At 32.7% G+C, this 22,022-nt stretch overlaps 1 protein-coding gene across 4 annotated transcripts in view; it reads right to left on the reverse strand.

Annotated features, from left to right (window-relative positions):
- The window catches only part of LOC145243933 (uncharacterized), a 409,975-nt gene that overhangs the window by 194,760 nt on the left and 193,193 nt on the right, over nucleotides 1–22,022 (reverse strand). The window contains exon 1 of one of the 4 annotated variants that reach the window (XM_080107060.1): nucleotides 5,490–5,879. The exons of the other annotated variants lie outside the window; for them this stretch is intronic. Within the exon in view, the coding sequence (XP_079963186.1) occupies nucleotides 5,490–5,523 (34 nt within the window). The 5' untranslated portion in view covers nucleotides 5,524–5,879. Of the gene's footprint in view, nucleotides 1–5,489; nucleotides 5,880–22,022 lie in introns of those variants that run through there. 4 annotated transcript variants of the gene reach the window in all.

Below are 22,022 nucleotides of genomic sequence, written 5' to 3' on the forward strand. Positions count from 1 at the left end.
AAAGGGAGAACGGAAATAAAGAAAAAAAAAACAAAGAAACTGCAAACTCAATTTTATTTATTTTCTCATCTCGACCAAGGCTGATGATGTAGATTTTGTGAAAAAGTTAAAATCTTGATCTATTTAATTTTCTACATTTTTCAGTTAACAGTTTTAAAATTTAAATCCTCAATTGTCAATCTAACTGGTATGGAATTAAAATAATCAGTCAAATATTTTGATTTTTTTTTTTTTAGGGGGATCGTTTTGAGATATTTACTTTTCTTTTAATTATGTTTTAGAGTCATTAATGGTCTAATCTTTGCCTATTCGATATGGACTAGCTCAAGTGTGCCTGTAACATGGGCCAGGCATGGATTTAGAGCACCAATTCTGTTAACCTAGTTTAGAATGACACCATATCTGCAGCTATTTAAACGTCATGCGTTCATAAATGTAAAAACAAACAAACAAACAAACAAAAAACAAAACAATTCAATTCTTTGTCTGAATTTGGGTGGGCAGGGGAGAAATTTACACCATTTAAATATTTTAGCTGTCTAGCGCTCACATCTTCAGTTGCCATTCGTCAAACTAGTATCATTTCTCTCCATGCAACGCATGTCCCCAACTGTCAATGGCCACGTTTCACTTCCAAACATCACACTGCATACACAGACGCTTCCTAGCAATCATGAATATCTCTTAAACACTTATTCATCTGATCAGGATGAAAGTGAGATTCTTGGGGAGGGGGAGGGGGATTACAAATATTATAAATTCCCAGACGACTGCAAGAAATGGTAAAAAGTCCCCTGGGAAGTCCTACAGTCGAAACAAAGCAAATAATACCTTATTGGAAAAGAAATGGAAAATTCGCCATACAGCAGCAAAAACTCGCTGGAACAAAACATTAGTAATATCCATCGACCATAAAAACGTTTCGGTTAATCACACAGTTCAAGAAAATTCTATTAATAGTCATATTTCAAAACCCTTAGCACTTTAAATCCCATATATCACAATTTTGTTTGGAAATGAATATTTGGCATAGATCAATAATGTTTTATTTTTTAAGAGTTTTAGTCAAGTAATAAAAATATTTGCAACTTTTGTGACAAACCGGGGGGATGGGGGAGGGGATGTATAGCCCCGTCATAGAATTTGGATAGCATTTAAGATAAGGCTCTTAATTATTGTTGTGTATGTTTAAAAGAACACTTCAGTACTTATTAAACAGTTTTAAATATATTTTGTACCCCATATCTTTCTTATGTATTAAAATTATAATTGCATATAGCTTTTTCTTTTCGGAGTAGCACCTTTTTCATTACCTTACTCGAAAAATAAATAAATGAATAAATAAATAAAAAATTATTTCAAATGTACAATTTAACTTGTTTGCTTTTCCTACCTTCTGATTACGTAAACAGTCGGAAAATGTTCTTTCCTTTTTTATTGTTTAAAAAAGAAAAGGGGAGAAACAACAAAACAGAAAAAAAAGTAATAGAAAGAAAAACCAAAAAGGAAAAGAAAAAGAAAAAACTAAAACTAAAAACAAAAGAAAAAGAAAAGTAAAGAGAAAAAGAAAGAAAAAGGACGGAAAGAAAAAGGACGGAAAGAAAAAGAAAGGAAAAGGAAAAGAAAGGAAAAGGAAAAGAAAGGGAAGGGAAGGAAAATGGAAGAGAAAGGAAAGGGAAGGAAAGGAAAAGGGAAGGAAAGGAAAAGAGAAGGAAAGGAAAAGAGAAGGAAAGGAAAAGGGAAGGAAAAGGAAAAGGGAAGGAAAAGGAAAGGAAGAAATGGAAAAGAAAGACAAGCGGGGGGGAAAAAAAAAAGAAAAAAAAAGAAATGGACAAAATGGCTGAATATGAAAAGGGTGACTATTTAACCAACTTTGCTGTAATGTGTCGCCTGCCAACAGGTAAGGTGGTACCAAAACAAGAGAGTGTGGGATGACAGTGACCAATGACATTGCGCATTTAAGTACAATCTGATCTCATTGGAATGTAAAAACTGAACGAAAGTAGAAATTAAACAAATTAAAAGTACGCCCGGTCGTTCCTCTACTCAGACACAGCGGCGCCTCAATCCTACCATCTAATTGAGAAAAAAAAAATGTTCAAGTACATTTGTACCTAAATAGGTAAGCCGTAAACATTTCCAATCATATTAGTATGATTAGTATTAGTATCAATTAGCTTGATACATAGGGTTAACCAGGACGAGTTTGCAACCGAATCGCTTGACTGTGACCCTTGAAATTTAAAAAAATTCAACTGACTCCTGAAATCTTTTAGCATTAATATATATGTATAATATGAAGTTGGCAGAAGCTCTAAGAAGCAGCATCAGTAAAAAATTATTTTAAAAACTTTAGAAAATAAACTGTTTTGAAAAGCACTTGAAGGTGCAAAATTTTTTATGAAATGAAGAGTTCTAACAATTCCGTGTGCAACTAACACCAGCACATATTCTTGATACGATAAGAGGACACACATATTTTACTTAAGGAGAAAAAAGAAAAGAAAACAAAAAGCTCCCTTCTCTGATGATGGATATTGTACGATCCGAAATTAATAAGATACATTTCAATTATAAAAAGAGAAAAAAAGAAAATTCAAGAAAAAAAAAAAAAAGATCATTAGATTAAATAATTAATTTGCATAGCCTTTAAACATTAATTTTAATTAATTCCCTATTAGTTTTTTTTTTTTTTTCGGTTTTCTTATGGGATGATCATCTTTAGTTAACTATTACGTGTAATCATATTCATGCAGATATTTGATTGATGCTTACGTAATATTTGCGTAAAAAGGTTATAGTTAACACAAACCTCTTTCTATATATATTTATCAATGCGTATATATATTTGTTTAAAAATGTTCCCTACCAAACTCCCGTCAGTTTTTGGGCTATAAACATGAAACAATATATAGGGTATTTGAATCCATGTGAAACTTTATATTAGGGTTTTAGCCAGGGAAAATCGATGCAAAAGTGTGAAAATTAAAAAATGTAGAATTTGCCAGGTGAAGGTCGAACGACGGCATTACGAATATGCATGCGTAAATTGATAGCCATTGTTTGATTTTTAGATTTGCAGCAAACTCATACTCTTCATAGCTCAGGCATTAACGTAAAAAAAAAAAAAAAAAAAAAAAAAAGTAAATCATAAGCTAAAGGTTTTTGTTTTGATTCTCAGTGGTGGCGCACAAGTCATTTTTTTTTTTTTCATTTTAAATCATTACTATACATGGGATCTAATATAATTTATAATAGAAATCTCAACTGTTTTTTTTTTTTTTTTTTTTTTTTTTAATGTATGTATGTACGCATGCATGTCTACCTAAAACTTTCGACAGATGCAACAGATTTTCACAAGATCGGTATCATTTTGAAGCTCGACATCTTGGACAACAAATATCGAAAAATTGGCCGAAAGCATTAATTCCTTCACCCTCAACACGGCAGTTTTCTATAAGGAGTGGTCGATTTTTTGTGAGCCATTTTGTCAAGTCATCGTATTGGTTGGTTTGACTTTGCCTAATTTTAACGTTCCGAACTTCCGGCGCATCAGAGTAGTGGTAAGACATCAGATTTTCTTTCACTTTCTTTTCCGCCTTCACGTCATGGGTTCGAGCCTACCTGCCTACTAGCACTTTTTTTTTTGCTCAACACACACCTCCAAACAACCGGGCAACCAGGCTAGTTAAATGATAAATACGAAATCTGCATTAATCAAAATATATTTAAGCGTATTTTACAACCGGGTAATACTGGGTGGACTGCTAGTATATATATATATATATATATATATATATATATATATATATATATATGTATATATATATACTAGAATCATTCCAAAAGTAATGCCTCCTATTTTTATTCCGCCCAAATGGATAAGAGGGGTTTGCAAATTGCATTGTTAATGATTGAACCTATGCATTCATGATCTGAAAAATTTTCATCTTTCTCTTGCAGATATTAATGGTGTGAGACTAGTGTCAGAAGCAGAGATGTCTGAAAAGTTGCTTGGTTTAATGGTACCATTCCCATCTTTGTAGCGCTTCAATTTTTTAAGTTTAAAAAATAAGAGGCTTTACTTTTGGAACGACCTCTTATATATATTTAAGGCTGTAAATTATTTTTTACTTGAATTTATTGTTTGATAGAATATACAAATAAGATATATTAAAATTTCCGTAATCCACAGAGTTTCAAAGAAAGTGGTTCTTCTCATCAGAGGGAAGATATAAGCAAATGAATATTATAGCAAAGCTATGAATTTGCTGGTACTGGCTTTAATTTAAATAGCATTATATGAAAACTAATCATAAATGCAAAAAAAGCTCTTAGTGAAAAGAGTCCATAAAATGGGGGAAAAGAAATGAAAAATAAAATAAAAATCAAAGATTAAAAATCCGGATGAAATGATATGGAGAGGTTAAGTATTTTCAAGATGAAACGATGGCAAGAGTCAATACTCCCATAAGAAACCGGATTTATGCTGATGACACAGATTCAAATTAAAATCCAAGATGCGGGTAATAATCCAAAATGTTTGAGATAATTCCAGGTTACTATTTTCCAGAGATAAAGCAACAAAAGTTTTAACAGGGTTAATACAAGAGTGCTCAATACCAAAGTAGGGCAAGATATAATTTTTATTTATTTTACAGATCCATTAATATGTCCCTGCACATTTATGAACATGTTTAAGTAGCCAGTTACAAGTGACTAGAGATCTCTTTCGGTGATACTGCTTATACAAAAGTTTAGTTCATAATCTTACGAACTAAACTTTTCCCCACAATCTTATGGACTAAAACCTTTTTCCTTAATCTTACGAACTAAACTTTTGTATAAGCAATATCTCCTGAAGAGGTCTCTAGTTGCTTGTAATTGGCTGACAGAAACATTCCTATGAATGTGTAGAAACATATATATGCTTATGTAAAATAAATAAAAAGTATATATATATATATATATATGATCGATTTTTGAGTATCAAAAATGAAGCTTACTATTCAATATTTTAGCTTATACACAGTTATTTCAAAAATTGCAATAGAGTTATATATATATATATATATATATATATTATAGAGTGTAACAGACATAGTCTAAATGAGCAAAGTCTCAGTAAAATATATTTAAAAGGTGCTGTGCTCCGAGTTATAAGCTATATATATATATATATAAGTTATATAGTTATAAGCTCAATAGGTGTAATTACCTAGAGTTATATAACTAGAAAGGGTGTGAAATTATCAATCAAGTTATCCTAGGGGGAAAACATAGCAAAATCATGTAAATATCGAATGAATAAAAGGATATCGTTTCCGAAACGATCGTACATATAAATATGGTTTTGTTATGATTCCTATGAAAACTTGATTGATAATTTCACATCGATATACACAGGCAGGTGGACAAAATCTCTCAAATACAAATGCGCATAAAAAGATTTTTTTTTCAACATTCAATATTATTAAAAGTAAACTTACCGTAATCAGAATGATTAACACGCTTTGCAACCATCCGGTAATTTTTCTATTGAAAATGCTCACTCTTGTATTAAAATACAAAGGACAAGAAAACTTGTCTGAAGTAATCGTATCTGCTGATGCATGCGCATAAGAAACTGTCATTTGCTGTGGTTCTGTTCATTTGTTAGTACCATCCAGCAGTATTTGTCATGCAAACCTTACAAAAACCTTTTCAGTTCCACAAATAAATTCTATCAGTACACGTGCACTCTTTTATGCCCTGGCTCATATGATTTAATTTTGTATTAATGAATTGAGGCGGTTAGGGTTAGGATTAGGATTATCTAACCTTAACTCTCAGCAACCCAAAGAAAACAGGAAAAAAAAAAAAAAAAAAAAAAAAAAAAAAAGAAATGTCTTTGAGGCGATTGTACCAATTTCAGAAACAATGAATTCTGGGTTTATTTGTTTTCCAAATCCCTAAGAAGTGAGCTCGACTTAATGGACTCGCAGCTAAAAGTAATTTACAACAATGAAATTTATTTTCTTTTTAGAAGATAAAACGAGTTTTCGCTTTTTATATTCTGTTTCGGTTTGGTCAATTATAAACTTGTCAGCAGTGGATATAGTCAGGTTGCAACAAGACAAACGTATAAAACCAACTCAAACTAATCTTTCTACTTGAAACTACTTAGGAAAGATAACACATTTAACACGATTAAAAGAGGTAAAAGAATATATATATATATATATATATATATATATATATATACACATACATACACACACTGTAAGTTATAAAAATATATATGGTAATTAAGCTACATAAAATATTCCGCATTTAATTCTTGTGAGAAATCGTCAGGCTTATGCAAAGAGTTGTGGTTACCTCATGTTTTTATATATGCAGTCTATTGAATTTTTTAGTTAGCTAATCAGCTTCTTAGTCTCCACTGTGCTCATCCTAGTCAGCCAATAGACGGGCACATTCAGGACAAAGGTACAATTGACCTTAGGTTCACCCCTTCCTTTGTGCTGTTTTTTTTATGGGAAGAGTAGTTATCTAAGTAAGCTGATCTATTTTCAACCTAAATGTAGTTAAGATATTAAAAAAAACAAAAAAAAAAAAAACAACAACGACGTTAGGTATGTGATTTTTTTTCTATAATTCGGATATAATTTAAAAAATTCAATAGACTGTACATATATAAAAACGTGAGGTAACTACAACTCTTTGCATAAGCCTGACGATTTCTCACGAGAATGAAATGCGGAATATTCAGCATACGCATGTAATAGTTAACTGAAACCAATCATCTAATAAACCATAAAAAATGAATAATTAATGAACGCTCATTCTTCAAAGGAATATGCAATTTAGTTAAATTTTATTTAGTCACTCACATATCCATGACAGAGTATATTAAGTTCATTTTAATAATTTTTAAATAGAAAAGGTTGGTTTTTAATATCAGTTTTGGAGCAAGAAAAAAACAAAACGAAAAAAACTCAACTTCATAGGTATAAACACACCTATAATGTATATATAACAAATGGTAGTATGATTTATGCAAAAATCATTTATTTACCCACCAAAAACTCAACATTAATAACCAGTGTATTATCATTTGATATGATACAAAAAATTTTCATTTGAATAAAGTCTCGCTATCTGCACAAGAATTGCACAGGGTGTTCCAAAAGTCTTGGGTACATTTCAAGTGTTCGTATCTGCTTAACTATGAATGGTAGTAAGATGAAAAGTGGGTCATTTTAAAACTAAAGGTTTTGTTTTAAAGAATTTTGTAATTTTGCTACTGATCTTTTCATTTCTTTTCAGACCCAGTAATGGCATCCAATCAACCAATTGTGTGCTTAAATTTGCAAAAACTGAATCATGGACACTTGTTTAATGGGCATTTCGCAAAAACATTCAGAAAACAGCCACCAGAAAGGAAGTCCATAGTGAGATGGCATAGTAAATTTATGGCGGATGGATGCTTATGCCCAACTAGGAGAACGGGACGCTCCTCAACTTCATAAGATGTGATTGAACAATGCAATGCTGAGATGCATTTGCAAGAATTGGACTTTCTGCTTGATGTGTGTCATGTGACCAATCGTGCTCACATTGAACATCTTTGAACATTCCATGAAAAACTTGCGATTACAATCTTTCTGAATATATCAGATGCGTTTTTATACCCTTAATAGTTCTGGAGATATTTAATGTCAAAATGTGGCCAAGACTTTTGGAACATGCTGTACATCAAATAGAAGCCTTAACACTGCATTAGTCACCTGGGTGTTTCAAACATGATTAGTCCCATGGGGTGTTTATATCCCCCAATACAAAAATGTTTATAGTGTTATTATTTTGTAAAATATAATTGTCCTGCTGGTTCAGGATATATCTACAGTTCCTGCTGAATAGTCTGAATCAACTATATCTTGTTGATATTAATATAAAAAAAAATACAATAACAAATTATAAAACTAAGGGAAAATTAAGATATTATATTTTTGCTAAGCTCATAGTTACAAGACTGGAAGCGTAATAAATTGTAAATTAAATAATAATCCCATTCAAACTTATAATGAAAATACCAAAACATTTCATATTAAATATTACAGAGCAGCCTTATGTTACATATGTGCTTATATCTACAAATTTCCATTCCCACTGGATAAATACAAAAATATATAAATCATAAAATCATACCTACATTAGTCAGTTGGAGTGACTGAATACCCCAGAGGGACAAAGCGACATCTACCGCAAAGAAAAGCTGCGATATTAGTTGATGCAAAACCAATATCTTTTTCTCACATGTTACTTATATATGATTTCTGAATTAATTCATTGATATATAGGCATGTTATATATCATTTTGAAGCGTGTTTTTTGCTCTATCGAGTAGTGTTATTCGTTACCATTCTCACACTTTGTTAATTTTTTTTGCAGGCTTTTAACCAGCATGGACAAAATTCAAATCCGCATGATTTTCTTGTTCTAGTTCAAACTAGGCCGAAAAGCTGCAGAGACAGCTTGTGATATCAATGATGCGTTTGGCCTAGGAACCACTAACGAACATGTGGCACAACAGTGGTTCAAGAAATTTCACAATGGTGACGAGAGTCTCAAAGACGAAGATGGTCGCGGCCGGTCGACTGCGGTTGATAATGGACATTTGAAAGCCTTAATTGAAGCTGATCCTCGCAAAACTACAAAAGAAGTTGCTGTTGAACTTGGGGTCGACCACTCAAGTCGTTCGTCATTTAAAGCAAATAGGGAAGTCAAAAAAGTTGAATAAATGGGTGCCGCATGAATTGAACGATACTAAAAATAATCGTTATTTTGAGGTGTCTTCTACGCTGTGCAACAAAAACGGCCCATTCCGCATGAATTGAATGATAATAATAAAAAAATCGTCGCTTTGAGTTGTCTTCTACGCTCCTTCTGCGTAACAAAAATTACCCATTTCTCGAACAGATTGTGACGTGGAATGAGAAGTGGATCCTCTATGACCACTAGTGACATTCGGCACGGTGGTTGGATGCAAGAGAATCTCCACAACACTTCCCGAAGCTGAAATTGCACCAAGAAAAGGTTATGGTGACTGTTTGGTGGTTTGCAGCCGATCTTATCGACAACTTTTTGAATCCGGGCGAAACGATTACAGCGGAGAAGTACTGCCGACAAATTGACAAAATGCACCAGAAGCTCCAACGTATGTGCCCGAGATTGGTCAATATGAACAGACAATGCTTGCCTGCATGTTGCTCAACTAACCCTGCAGAACGTGAGTGAATTGAGCTATGAGACTGATATAGATAATATTATAAAATCAACAGTAGATTCTCAACAGTGCAATGTAGACTAAAATGTATTGCGAACTATGTCACAGCAGGGAGAGGGGAGAGAGAGAGTTCTTAACTAGAGCGGGTAATCAATCTTTTTGATTAAAAAATGGGCGCTTTCTCCAATTTCGATGACAATAAAAGTATGGGAGGGTTGAACATTTTTTTATCCTCATACAATCCCGGACAATGTTAAGTGTCCCTGCTAGTACTATTTCAATACAAGATTGACATTGAAGTGAAGATATCAAAAGATTATATAGTAAATCAAGATCATAGACTCAAAAGAAGTAAAATCTACTTAAGGAAATGGTTATAATGGCTACACAGGACAAGTATGAATTTTTGGCCACCCATATTTTTTGATAGGGGTAACAAGACCGACTGACCACACGCTTTTTGATAGGGGTAACAAGACCTAGATACCCTGTAATTTGCAGTTGAAATTTTAATTCCTACCAAAAGATTGCCATCTGGTCTCTTCACAGAAAAGGGATATTACACTTCTTAAATCTGGATTCCGTGGCTAAAATTCTTGACATAAATTGCAATATAACATCTAGCCCCTCCTCGCATAACTGTCTGATCCATTTCATGAAGAAAGTACTTTGTTTTTCTCTTTACTTAATTTTAAAAACAATTTAGTGGGCAGTTACGAATTCAACTGGAAAGGAGTGTTCACATTTTAACTCCACACAAAAATCGTGTAAATAATGAGATCCAGAGATTGGTGTAAAACATTGTGAGATCCACTGTAAAACTATAAAGAATTTAGCAGGTCTGCTTCCACGAAAAAAAAAAAAAAAAAAAAAAAAAAAAAAAAAAAAAAAAATCGTTAAAATAAGAGTCTGGGGGATACATGTAATATCAATAGATACATTTAAAACAAATAATATACATTTTTTTTATGTTATTATCCTCTTATGTTGCTGTTTAATACTACTACTACCTCTATTACTTTCACCACTTCTCCTTCTCCTCTCATTCACTTTTCACACCATCTAAAGTCTCCAATGTGTAAACAAGCAAGATTAAAATTTTATTTTATTAAATCAGTAATATATATATATATATATATATATATATATATTATTCAGTAAAATGATTGATAATTTATAATTAAAAATTGGTTTCATAAGAAGGGACACAACAAAGGCAATAAATTGTACGATCGTTTCGGAAACGATGTTTTTATTGAGATAGACATTAAGTCATGGACAATAATTTTAAAATATAGTTTTTTGAAACAAAGTCTCCTCATCAGCAAAAATATTGGGTGGGGTTTTATTAAAGACACCAAAAATAAACCTAGCATTTTTTAAGTAAGGCAGATGTATCTTATAATGGTTCGCCTTTTAAGATTTGTAATTATCATCGTCAAAGCATTCATTTAGGTGTTAGATGTAGCTTATGAATGCTTTAAATGTTGACTTGGGCTTATTATATATCTGCATTACAACGAGCACCGTTCTTTCTTGTATTTTAATGACATTAGTGATTTTACTATCACATAAAAATAAATTCTACTCTTTAGACTACTGTTCTAATCCCCTTTTAATATGTATATATATATATATATATATATTACAATAGAAAAAATGCGAGCTTGAAAAGTAATATGGTTAAGCTTATACATGGAAAAGTAAAGGACTAGTTGTTAAAACTGGAAAAGAAAAGGACCAGATATTCTAGTAAAAATATAATAAATTTATAACTTTAAATATTGCAGCATTAAGAATTGATTATATAATGTTATAAATTGAATTTTAAAGAATGTATTGAAAATATAATTTCTTTTTCTTTTTTTTTTTTTTTACCAATTGTCATACAATTTTAACCATAGAATAGTATCATAATCTTCAAAAAGCCTGCAAATTTTCATGTAGTTTTGTCCCATAGAATCAAAGATATATTTCGATATTCAATTTGGCTACGAGTATATATATTTCTCCTAAATCTCTGGAATTAATGGAGAGGAAATTAAAACTTGTTGCTATGGTTTCAAATGATCCGAAATAACAGCAATGTGAGGCTTGATTCCAAATATTTCTCATATGTTATATCTCCCCTCTTTTGGAAATAAGGTATCATTATGAATATCTTCAGTATCAAATAAGCCTTATACGCTGTGAAATTTACTTCATATATGAAAACCAAAGAGGGGATATATAACATATGGGAAATATTTGGAATGAAGTCTCCCCTTGCTGTTATTTCAGATCATTTGAAACCATAGCAGCAAGTTTTAGTCTTCCCACCATCAAGGCCAGAGGTTTTGGGTATATATATATATATATATATATATATATATATATATATATAAAGTTGGACTCCTGTCCCAGTAACCTACATCTAAAATTTCCAGTGTTTAGACTCAAAATTGGCAGAGGAGTTTCGTAGAGTCTGCAAAGCTCAACTCTATCAACTTAGACCTCTTGGCAACCAAATTTTCGCCCAAAAACTGATCAAAAAGCTTGCTGCATGTCTAAATACCCTTTATGTAAAATTTCAAATGTTTAGATCCAAAATTGGCTGAATAGTTTGCTAGAGACCGCAAAGGTAAAATCTTTTGAACTTTGACAGCCAAATTTTCGGCCAAAAACCGATTAAAAAGATAGCCATATGTCTGAATACACCTTATGTAAAATTTCAAATGTTTAGACCCAAAATTGGCTGAGTAATTTAGTAGAGACCGCAGAGATTAAATCTTTTTTTTAATTTTAACCCACATTTTTACCCCTTAACATTTATATTGGGCTCAAATCAAATTAAAAAGTTTGATCCATGTCCAAGTAACCTACATCTAAAATTTAAAGTGTTTAGACTCAAAATTGGCAGGAGTTTGGTAGAGTTTTCAAAGGTCAATTCGTTGAACTTTGACCCCTTGATAGCCAAATTTCTGGCTGAAAACCGATTAAAAAGATTTTCCCCAAATTTCAAGTCTGTAGACTGAAAATTGACATAGTTTGGTAGGGAAATGTACACACACACACACTATTTCACTATATATATATATATATATATATATATATGACCAAACCATCAGCGAATGTGGAGAAGAGGACTATACAATGTAACGCTGTCATGTCTACCCTCTACTGCCAAAACAGTGCAGCTAAATGTTGCAGAGTACAACAAAAATGCAAATGATTTTGTAAAAAAAAAAAAAAAGGAAAAAAAAAAAGTGTGAAACTTGTAATGACTACGTTGCTTCAAAGACATGTAAAGGAGAATACAAATGGTAGTTAATCCTGAATGCCAAGTATATCATGGCCGACAGGGGTTAAATTCAATACCACAAAATAACATTTAGCTTTCAAAATCATACCAGTCTCACTATTATTGAGTCATAAGTTCTGAGAAAATAAAAGGTTATGAAACGCTTGTATTAGGTTATGTGATATTTTTCTATAGCACCTTATATGTTATTTATACAGTAACTTATACGAGATTATATATATATATATATATATATATATATATATATACACTAGCAGGAATTGAATGAGTATCAACAAATGAGCCACTCTCCCATACTTTTGTCATCGAAATCGGTGAAATATTTTAATCAAACAGATTGATTTTTTAATTAAATCGATTGACTGCCTGCACTAGTCGGGGAGCTCCCTGTACCCTCCAGCATTGACAGTCTACAATAACTTGTAGTCTACATTGCACTGTGGAGAATCTTTTGCTAATTTTATAAAATTATCTTTAAATAATGTCTTGACTTAAAGTTTAAAATACAAAAGTTAAGCATATGATTCAATTGTGCTCTAAAAAGAAACATTCATCTTGAACGCACCCTTGTCTTATGAAAGAATGTGCATTTTATAGGCTAGACCTTTCTGTTTGTGCGATGAAAAAACTTCTCAAATGCACTTATGATGTTACGCTGTTACACACACAAAGTTTCTTTTCTATATTATTTTATTTATATAGTGGATTATGTATTTATACAATAGACTATGCATCATTTATATAGTGGATTATATATACAGCATTTATATAGTGGATTATATATGCAGCATTTATATAGTGGATTATACATACAGCATTAATATAGTGGATTATACATACAGCATTAATATAGTGGATTATATATACAGCATTTATATAGTGGATTATATATACAGCATTTATATAGTGGATTATATATATACAGCATTTATATAGTGGATTATATATATACAGCATTTATATAGTGGATTATATATATACAGCATTTATATAGTGGATTATATATATACAGCATTTATATAGTGGATTATATATATACAGCATTTATATAGTGGATTATATATATACAGCATTTATATAGTGGATTATATATATATACAGCATTTATATAGTGGATTATATATATATACAGCATTTATATAGTGGATTATATATATATACAGCATTTATATAGTGGATTATATATATATACAGCATTTATATAGTGGATTATATATATATATACAGCATTTATATAGTGGATTATATATATATACAGCATTTATATAGTGGATTATATATATACAGCATTTATATAGTGGATTATATATATACAGCATTTATATAGTGGATTATATATATACAGCATTTATATAGTGGATTATATATCATCTATATAATATATTAAGTCCATTTTATGTTGGTATGTATGTTCTCCACACTTTAAGATAGGATTGCCAAAGATAGAAAAACTAAAAAAATGAAAAACAATTTTATTTCAATTTCGTTTGATGTCACAGTTCTGTTGATTGTGAAGGACAAACTAAACTATACTTTCTTGGCTTTTGTACTAGAATCGAACAGAATTTTTTTCTATTCAAAGATTATATAATAATACTGTAGGATCTGCATATGCGCTAGAAGTTCATAGAATGGAAATATGTCACAGGCTTCTTTTGAGAACAGCAGCAATACATAACAAAAAAAAACAAACATTCTGTTATATTTTTATACAATTTTACTTTGTACGAAATTTTGTAGAAATTTTTTTCATTAAAAATAGATTCAAACTATTTATTTATTAGTTTATGTTATTTGAATCTCATGACAAATGATGTTTGTAAATGAGGTCATATTATAAAAACTAATCTGACATCCATAGTTATATAAAAAAAAAAAAAAAAAGTAAAGACTGGAAACAACCTGTTTGTGTGTGACATCATGAAAGGAGGGGGTGGGGGTAAGTCAGCACATAATATGATTGTTTATCTTTATTATTTTTTTCTTTTTAATCTTTTTTTTATTTACTTATTTTAAAAATAATCCGTAATTACATTTGTTCTTTTTGAGGATAAACAGAATGAGAAGGAAGCATCTTTCTATTCTCACAGGGGAGGGGAGATAATGATGAAATTTATATGGGCAAGAGGATTTTTTTTAACTCATAAAGCAATATCGTGTGCCTAAATCTCCTTAACAGCCTTAGTGTGTGTGTGTGTGTGTGTGTGTGTGTGTATTATCTTATATTGAAGAGCAGCCCCCCCCCCATACACCCATCTTTTAAGCCAGGATTAACCTTTCTGCATAGCTGAAGAAAAGCAAAAATGAAGGCAGTCTTTGACATAGAATAGAGACAACAGGAAGCCAAAACAGAGGCACAGTGTGTGTGTGTGTGTGAGAGAGAGAGAGAGAGAGAGAGAGAGAGAGAGAGAGAGAGAGAGAGAGAGAGAGAGAGAGAGAGAGAGAGAAAGCGAGAGACAGAGACAGAGAGAGAGAGAGAGAGAGAGAGAGAGAGAGAGAGAGAGAGAGAGAAAGAGAAAGAGAATCTGACAGGTTGTCATGACTACCAGGATGCGAAGTTATGCTTAATCGATACACTTCAATAAAGAATGTTTTGTTTCCCTTTAAAGACGAAAAGAGATAATCATCAATCATTGGATGTTTAGAAAAGAGAGGGAGAAAGAAAGGGAGGAGGGAGATGGAAGGGGAAGGGTTGAGGAAAAAGAGAGAATTTCTGTTCTATTGTAATTCAAGTTATTAACTAGAAAGTTTCTACAATATTCTCCTCCACTGCAAGAACTCTGACACCAGGGTCAAAAAGTAGGATTGAGAAGTCAGCACACACCCCTCTGAGGAGAAAAGTGCACGCCGACCTGCAAAAATGTGCCTGCGCAGCCCTGTCGGCATTCCCCGATAAGGGTGCCTCAGGTGATTAGCAATAAACTAACCCCTTCTCAAAAAGAAAAGGCAAAGCCTGCGAGGATGGATCGCCTAGAACTGCACAGGAACAGCATTACATCGCAATCAACACAAACCGGGTCATTACAGAAATGGTCAAATCTCTGTTGATTTTGGGGGCCCGAGGATAAAAATCCTTGGCTGAGAATTCCAAAATACATAGAAAACGTTTAAATAATTAGATTTAGTTAGATTCATCAAGTTTAGGAATACGAAATGTCCACACCACCTAAACTCTTATAAACATTGATATGCTTAGCAATTGGATATTATAATAAGAATGAACATTCTGTAATCAAGTTGACAAAATACAAGAAATTTAACTTGAATATGATATTACGAGAGTCTTTCCAAAAGTAGTGCCTCCTATATTTTTTTCATTACGCCTGAATAGATCTGAGTGGATTGCAAATTGCATTGTTATGATGACCGAACTCATCTATTCAGAACCTGAAAGTCCTATCTCTTTGTTGCAGATATTGACAGTGTGAAATTTAAGAACAACCAGTCATGGACATGTGTCAGTAGCAGAGATGCGTCATTGTGTACCCCTTACTCCTCCAATAATGTCCAGTGAATGACGTCGCCAATTTGGTCACTCTGGGCCCCAGTACGTCACTTGGTACTGGACAGTTATTTTGGCAAAGACACTGGATGTTGAAAGGCCCTGGTCCGACAAACTACCATTCTCCCTACATTGCAAATAGTCAAGAGGGCAAGCACTGGTCATCAAAGTCTGTATCACTGGGGAGCAAAGGTCATTTTAAGCCAAAAGAAAAGAATAACAAATCGATAACTGATCCTTTTGTATAAAGCAAATTGGTCATTCATTGAAAGATTACACAACTCTGATCACTCACAAGTCTTTAACTTAAGATCCTAATGTTCGTATCTGGAGACACTATTGGTAAAGTTTGGTCGATTTTGGGGTTTAGTGATCTCAACCTTAAGTCGTAGGTTCAGTGGACAAGCATACTGAAGTTTCTGAATCTCCTTGTGCTTTGTCTAATAAGGAAAACCAGATTGGCATGATTCAGCCCTTCTTCCAATAGAATTTAATTCATAATTCTCAATAATACATTATCGTTTCAAAGTTTCCAATAATATTCACAATTCTGAAGGGATTTAACTTGCAAGGTCATGAGTAGTCAGTCAACAGACCTTTAAGCCTGCCCTTCTTTGGTCCCAATCTCTCACTGTTACCCTGACAAGAGGGAGATATCTCCTCCCCTTGGGACTAATTGTAATAATTATAAATGCATTTTCTAAATTTGTGTTAACCACAATTCCTCTTTATATAATCATTATAACAATTTTAACCACAGGGAAGTGTCTTTTGGCAGTTAATTAATCATCAATCCTCATCTCATCACCTCACCCACAGCGATGTGTGAACCTTTAGTTTATTAGCCTTCGATTTCATTATTTTGGGTAAGCAATATTATCAGTTTGGCACATTTCAAAAACTCGTTTATTGTTCATACAAATAAGTGATTAAGTTCAGTGATTGGTGTTGAATTTGGTCTGCCATATTTCTAGGTTGTTTATATAATAACATCGTTTTAATATCAACTCTTTACTATCTATTTCCATTATCGTAAAAGTTATCACCGTTTTGTGGCTTATGCAGGGCAGATAGCCCACTTGCCATTTATGATCAAACACCAGAGAGACTGTTGACACAACAACACCTGACAAATGTCATTTCTCTTTATCATAACATCAACCGCCCCCCTTTACCAACATCTTTAGAAAGTGAAATCAACAAAACTCTTCATTATCAGGTCCCATCATTCTTATGATTAATTAGAAAATTTTTGGTGTACGAAAACTCGGCACATATTGGTATTATCAACATTAATATTTCCTCTTTTCCAATTCCTTGAAAAAAAGTAAAATAATCAAGACTCTTTCCCTTATCACCACCCATCACTATTGCGATTATTTAAAAAAAAGTTTTCCTTTATTAAAACTATGTGCAAGCTGGTCCGATAACACCGTCACAATTGAATTCCTCCTTGCAGAAAAAAAATTGAACCTGTCAGCATTCAGCGGCGCCTGTTGAACGTTTACGAAGCCGATGCAGTTAATGTCAGCACATATAGGAGATGGGTTCGTCGATTTCAGATTTTATTAAGTTTTTTTTTTTTTTAAATTCAATGATGGTTTTCTTTTAATCAAACAAATATTTAGCATTTTTCCTCAAATATTCCTTTCTTTAGAGAGGCAATTTGATTTTCAAACAAGTTGCGATCCATTTCCAAATTCCAAGTGAAAAGACAAATGGACCCCCCCCCCTTTCTTTGCGGTCACATTTAAAAGATAAATAAATTTGTATTGAAATCACCAAAATATTATTATTTATCTATGAATAAACAAGAAATTTTTTTGATGTGGACCCAAGGTTGGGACCATGGAAGGAAAACACAGAACACGGATTAGGTGTAAGAAAAACATTAACCAAAATGTTACAATAATAAGATAAAGGGTAAGTGGAGCATACTATCCAGTGGTGTCCATTTATTGGTGGGCGTATATGTTGTGTACTACTAGTACTCCTGATTCGATAGTATTTCAATACTGCTCCCCGAGAGGGTTATCTGACATCGTAATATAGTAATGGAAGAGTCCATGATGCAGGTAAATTTCGATCTCACAACAGTTTTGTTTCGTTATGAATGAAATGTTTATTATTTAAAAATTAATGTTTCAAGTATTTCAAATAGAAAACTTTACAAAGCGATAGTTAGTTGTCAAAGTCGGGGAGTTTTTAATAAATCAGGATAGACACATCTTCATATTTTGTTTGCAATGCTTCGCTTTAAAAACAAAAGAAAATTCAAAGATCTTAATTGTTGCGTTCGATAAGAGATATGAAGCAGTTGAGCAGCAGTTAACACCTTGAAGTGCAGATTCACTTCTACAACGACAATAGTTTAACCAAGTGGTCAATTTTGGCTCTTGTGGATCTATCTATCTCTAGTCAGCCTTATCTCTCTATCTCCATCCACATCTATCTCCGTCTAATAATCATTGGTTTATTTTTCTATATAGATGAGATGAGGGTGGCGGTAACAGTATTCTATGAGCTTTCAGTCATTTTGTTGGTACACTTTAAGAAAGTCAGCTTGGCTTTTAGATTTTCATAAAGGTCCATTCTTATATTCTATTAATCTGAAAGACTGTAAGTGGCGTCAACTCGCTTAATTAGCAAAAAAATAAATAAATAAAATAAAATAAAATCTTTATTACGGTTAGATCATCCACACTTGGCAACTGAGGTCCTCAGTATTTAGATATTCTGACGCTTTAAAAGTTTAATTGGCATTCATCATTGAGGGCACCTCAGGCATTTAACCATCACCTAACTTTTCCCTAAAGTGGAAGAATGGATCTCCTAGAATTACCCCAAACTAATACAACTCTATAGATCGAAGATCACCGCAATGGTTTTAGTCTGTTGATCGATTGCCAAAGATGGATCATCAACTGGTATTCTGGATGTAAGAAGACTTTCTTCACTTCACTTGCAGTGGCATAGCAACTATTTTTTGCCACCCCGGAGGGGGGGGGTGCGGTTGTAAGATTTGCCTCCTACTTCCTTCTGCTGGTGGTTGATAATCCGTTAACTTTTAATATTTCAGAAAGTCCTCAACATACTTATTTTCATGGAAGTATAATCAAGGACCTCAAATCCATTTAAAAATAATATACACAAAAAAAAAATAAAAAAAAAATAACAACCTTAAAAATTCATTTTGGTATAATTTTTTTTTTTTTTTTTTATTATTATCTTAATTTTTTTCTATTTTCTATTTTTACACCCTCAGGGCAGACCGCAACTCGTCCCCCTACACCCTTGCTATGCCACCGTTCACTTGGTTGCCAAGGTCCTCAGACATACATAAGGTACCAGTTAATACCGTTACATGAGAGCATGTATGAGATTAAGTTAAGAGAGGGGCACTTTTTAAATAGTGAAGCAATAAACAGAAAACACAATGCAGACAGGTGGCTGGGGGATGCTCTTGTCTCTGGCCATTTAAAAAAAAAAAGGAATGAACAATGAAACCTCATGCAAATTATAATGCAACCAACGTAGCTTGTGACGATCATTTAAAAACTAGGTCTAGTTCAAACGTAGTGTCCAGATAAATCCACTAAGATGATAATAAAAGAATAGCTAACATTTGTCTATATTTCTGAGATAAAAATTATTACCGTATACAAGTTTCTTGGACACATTGATTAAAACAGTTGATGGGAAAGATATTGAGTGATCATAAAGGTTACAAGTTCAATCCCTGGGCGGCTCTATAGAAATAATTCCACTGGTATGAAATGTCCAAAATCATAGAAAATAGTTTAATCCTTCGGAATGAGAAAAGGATCCAGTCCCAAATTCTGACCATTACACCTATTTGCGTCATACTTATCAATTTATTTTATTTGTTTTTTTTTTGTTGTTGTTGTTGTTGTTGTTGTCAGCCAGTCTTGTAACCAATTTCTTCCCTATTATGCTCTTGAAGGGCTTACCTTATCTGTTTCAAGTTCATGAGATTGAACACTGATGGTAGAATTTCTTTCAGACATGTTTTATCACAGATCCATCTTTGGCAATCGATCAACAGACTAAAACCATTGCGGTGATCTTCGATCTATAAAGTTGTATTAGTTTGGGGTAATTCTAGGAGATCCATTCTTCCACTTTAGGGAAGAGTTAGGTGATGGTTAAATGCCTGAGGTTCCCTCAATGATGAATGCTAATTAAACTTTTAAAGCGTCAGAATATCTAAATACTGAGGACCTCAGTTGCCAAGTGTGGATGATCTAACCGTAATAAAGATTTTATTTTATTTTATTTATTTATTTTTTTGCTAATTAAGCGAGTTGACGCCACTTATAGTCTTTCAGATTAATAGAATATAAGAATGGACCTTTATGAAAAAACTGACAGATAATGAAGGCAATTAAATATCCTTGGTAGAAGGCAAGGTCATAGTGTTTTACTGGTCACCATTTTCCCTAATAGTACAGGAGACCAAACTTAAGGGTAGCTCTTTGAGAGGATTCTCCAACAGAACTTGCTAAATTTTGGAGTATTCTCCAGTGCCATGTTGAGGTATCTCTGGCAGCAATGACCGAGTCCATTACCATTATGCTCAGGTATCTCCTTGAGAGGCTTCTATATCGGCACTTACTAAACATCGGGGTATTCTCGGTTATCATGTTGCACATGGATGTATGTCGACCGAGATGTTTCTAGCATGGATGACTGGGTTTATCTCAGCTATGATAATGTTTCGGCTTTAGATTCCAGTATTTTTCCTTTGAGTTTATCATCGTCAGTTAAAAGATTACGTTTTGAAGATGCCTTGTCTCAAGCGACTTCTGTAATTTTTTTTTTTTTTTTTTTGAAAAAAGAAAACCCGGTTCATTTTATTAAATGTTTTTAGCAGTCTTCAAGAGGAAGGAAGAGGGTCTTCGAACTGAAGCATTTATTTAACCCACCTGGATTAAATTGCTCTCATTCTCATTGCATAGTTTGTTTTTTGTTTTTGTTTTTTAAGAACTCTTGTAATCAATTAAGTTTTCTTTTGTTCTTTTATAAACATTTGCATGTTTTGTTACCGCAGTGTGAATGGCAGACATTGCAGTGATAGACGCTAGGCCAGAGGAAGACTGGGGTGCCAAGAGCTGAAAATATCTCTGGCCAGAGTCAGACCACTCAAGAGATACTTTCTTCATTTAAAAAAAAACTGCTTCATTTGAGGGAAGAGTCCCACTGGGATCACCTTTGTGAATGAAACAATATCAGTTCAGATTTTTATCTTTAGTGAATGTCTCCTCTGGACAGTTGGACAATGACCCCCAACAAAGGGCCAAAACAATCCAAGGGTGAAGAGATCCCAGAGAAAATAAAGTAAAAGAGACTGTTATAGCAAGACCCTCTCCCTCACTGAAAAAAAAAGAAAGAGTGAGAGTCAAACTGGAGAGCAGGGAGTTTATTCTTAGAAGGGCTAAGTGGCAGTTCAGCCGTTGCCTGACGTTCTCCAACCAGGTTGCATCCCCTTGGGACTCTCAGACTCTATAATGGGACTTGTCTGTTTCAGTTTGATCAAGTAAAGAATCAGTTTTGCAAATCTGTCATTTACCATTTGTAAACTATAGAAAATAATAAATTTAAATATTAATTTACTTGTCCATATGTCCAGTGTAACAATAAAACCATCATTGCAAATATTAATGAGAAACGAATTACCTCCCTTTGTAGTCGCTCTTTATCAGTTAAAAATCATTAAAACCATTTCCTCTCCAAAAAGAAAAGAAAAAAACATGGCTGCCTGTTTACGGTTTCAAATTGGCTATTTTATTTTATAATTAAAGAAAAAAAAGTCATGTTGAAGAGACTAAGTTTTTTTTTTTTCATTATAGTTTCTTTTTAAAATGTAAAAAATAAAAAAATGTACAAGTGAATCGAAATCTGTTTCTTAATAATTTATATAAAAAAAA

Source organism: Euprymna scolopes, chromosome 22, assembly GCF_053919585.1.
Source record: "Euprymna scolopes isolate OS-2025 chromosome 22, ASM5391958v1, whole genome shotgun sequence".
Lineage (NCBI taxonomy): Eukaryota > Metazoa > Mollusca > Cephalopoda > Sepiida > Sepiolidae > Euprymna > Euprymna scolopes.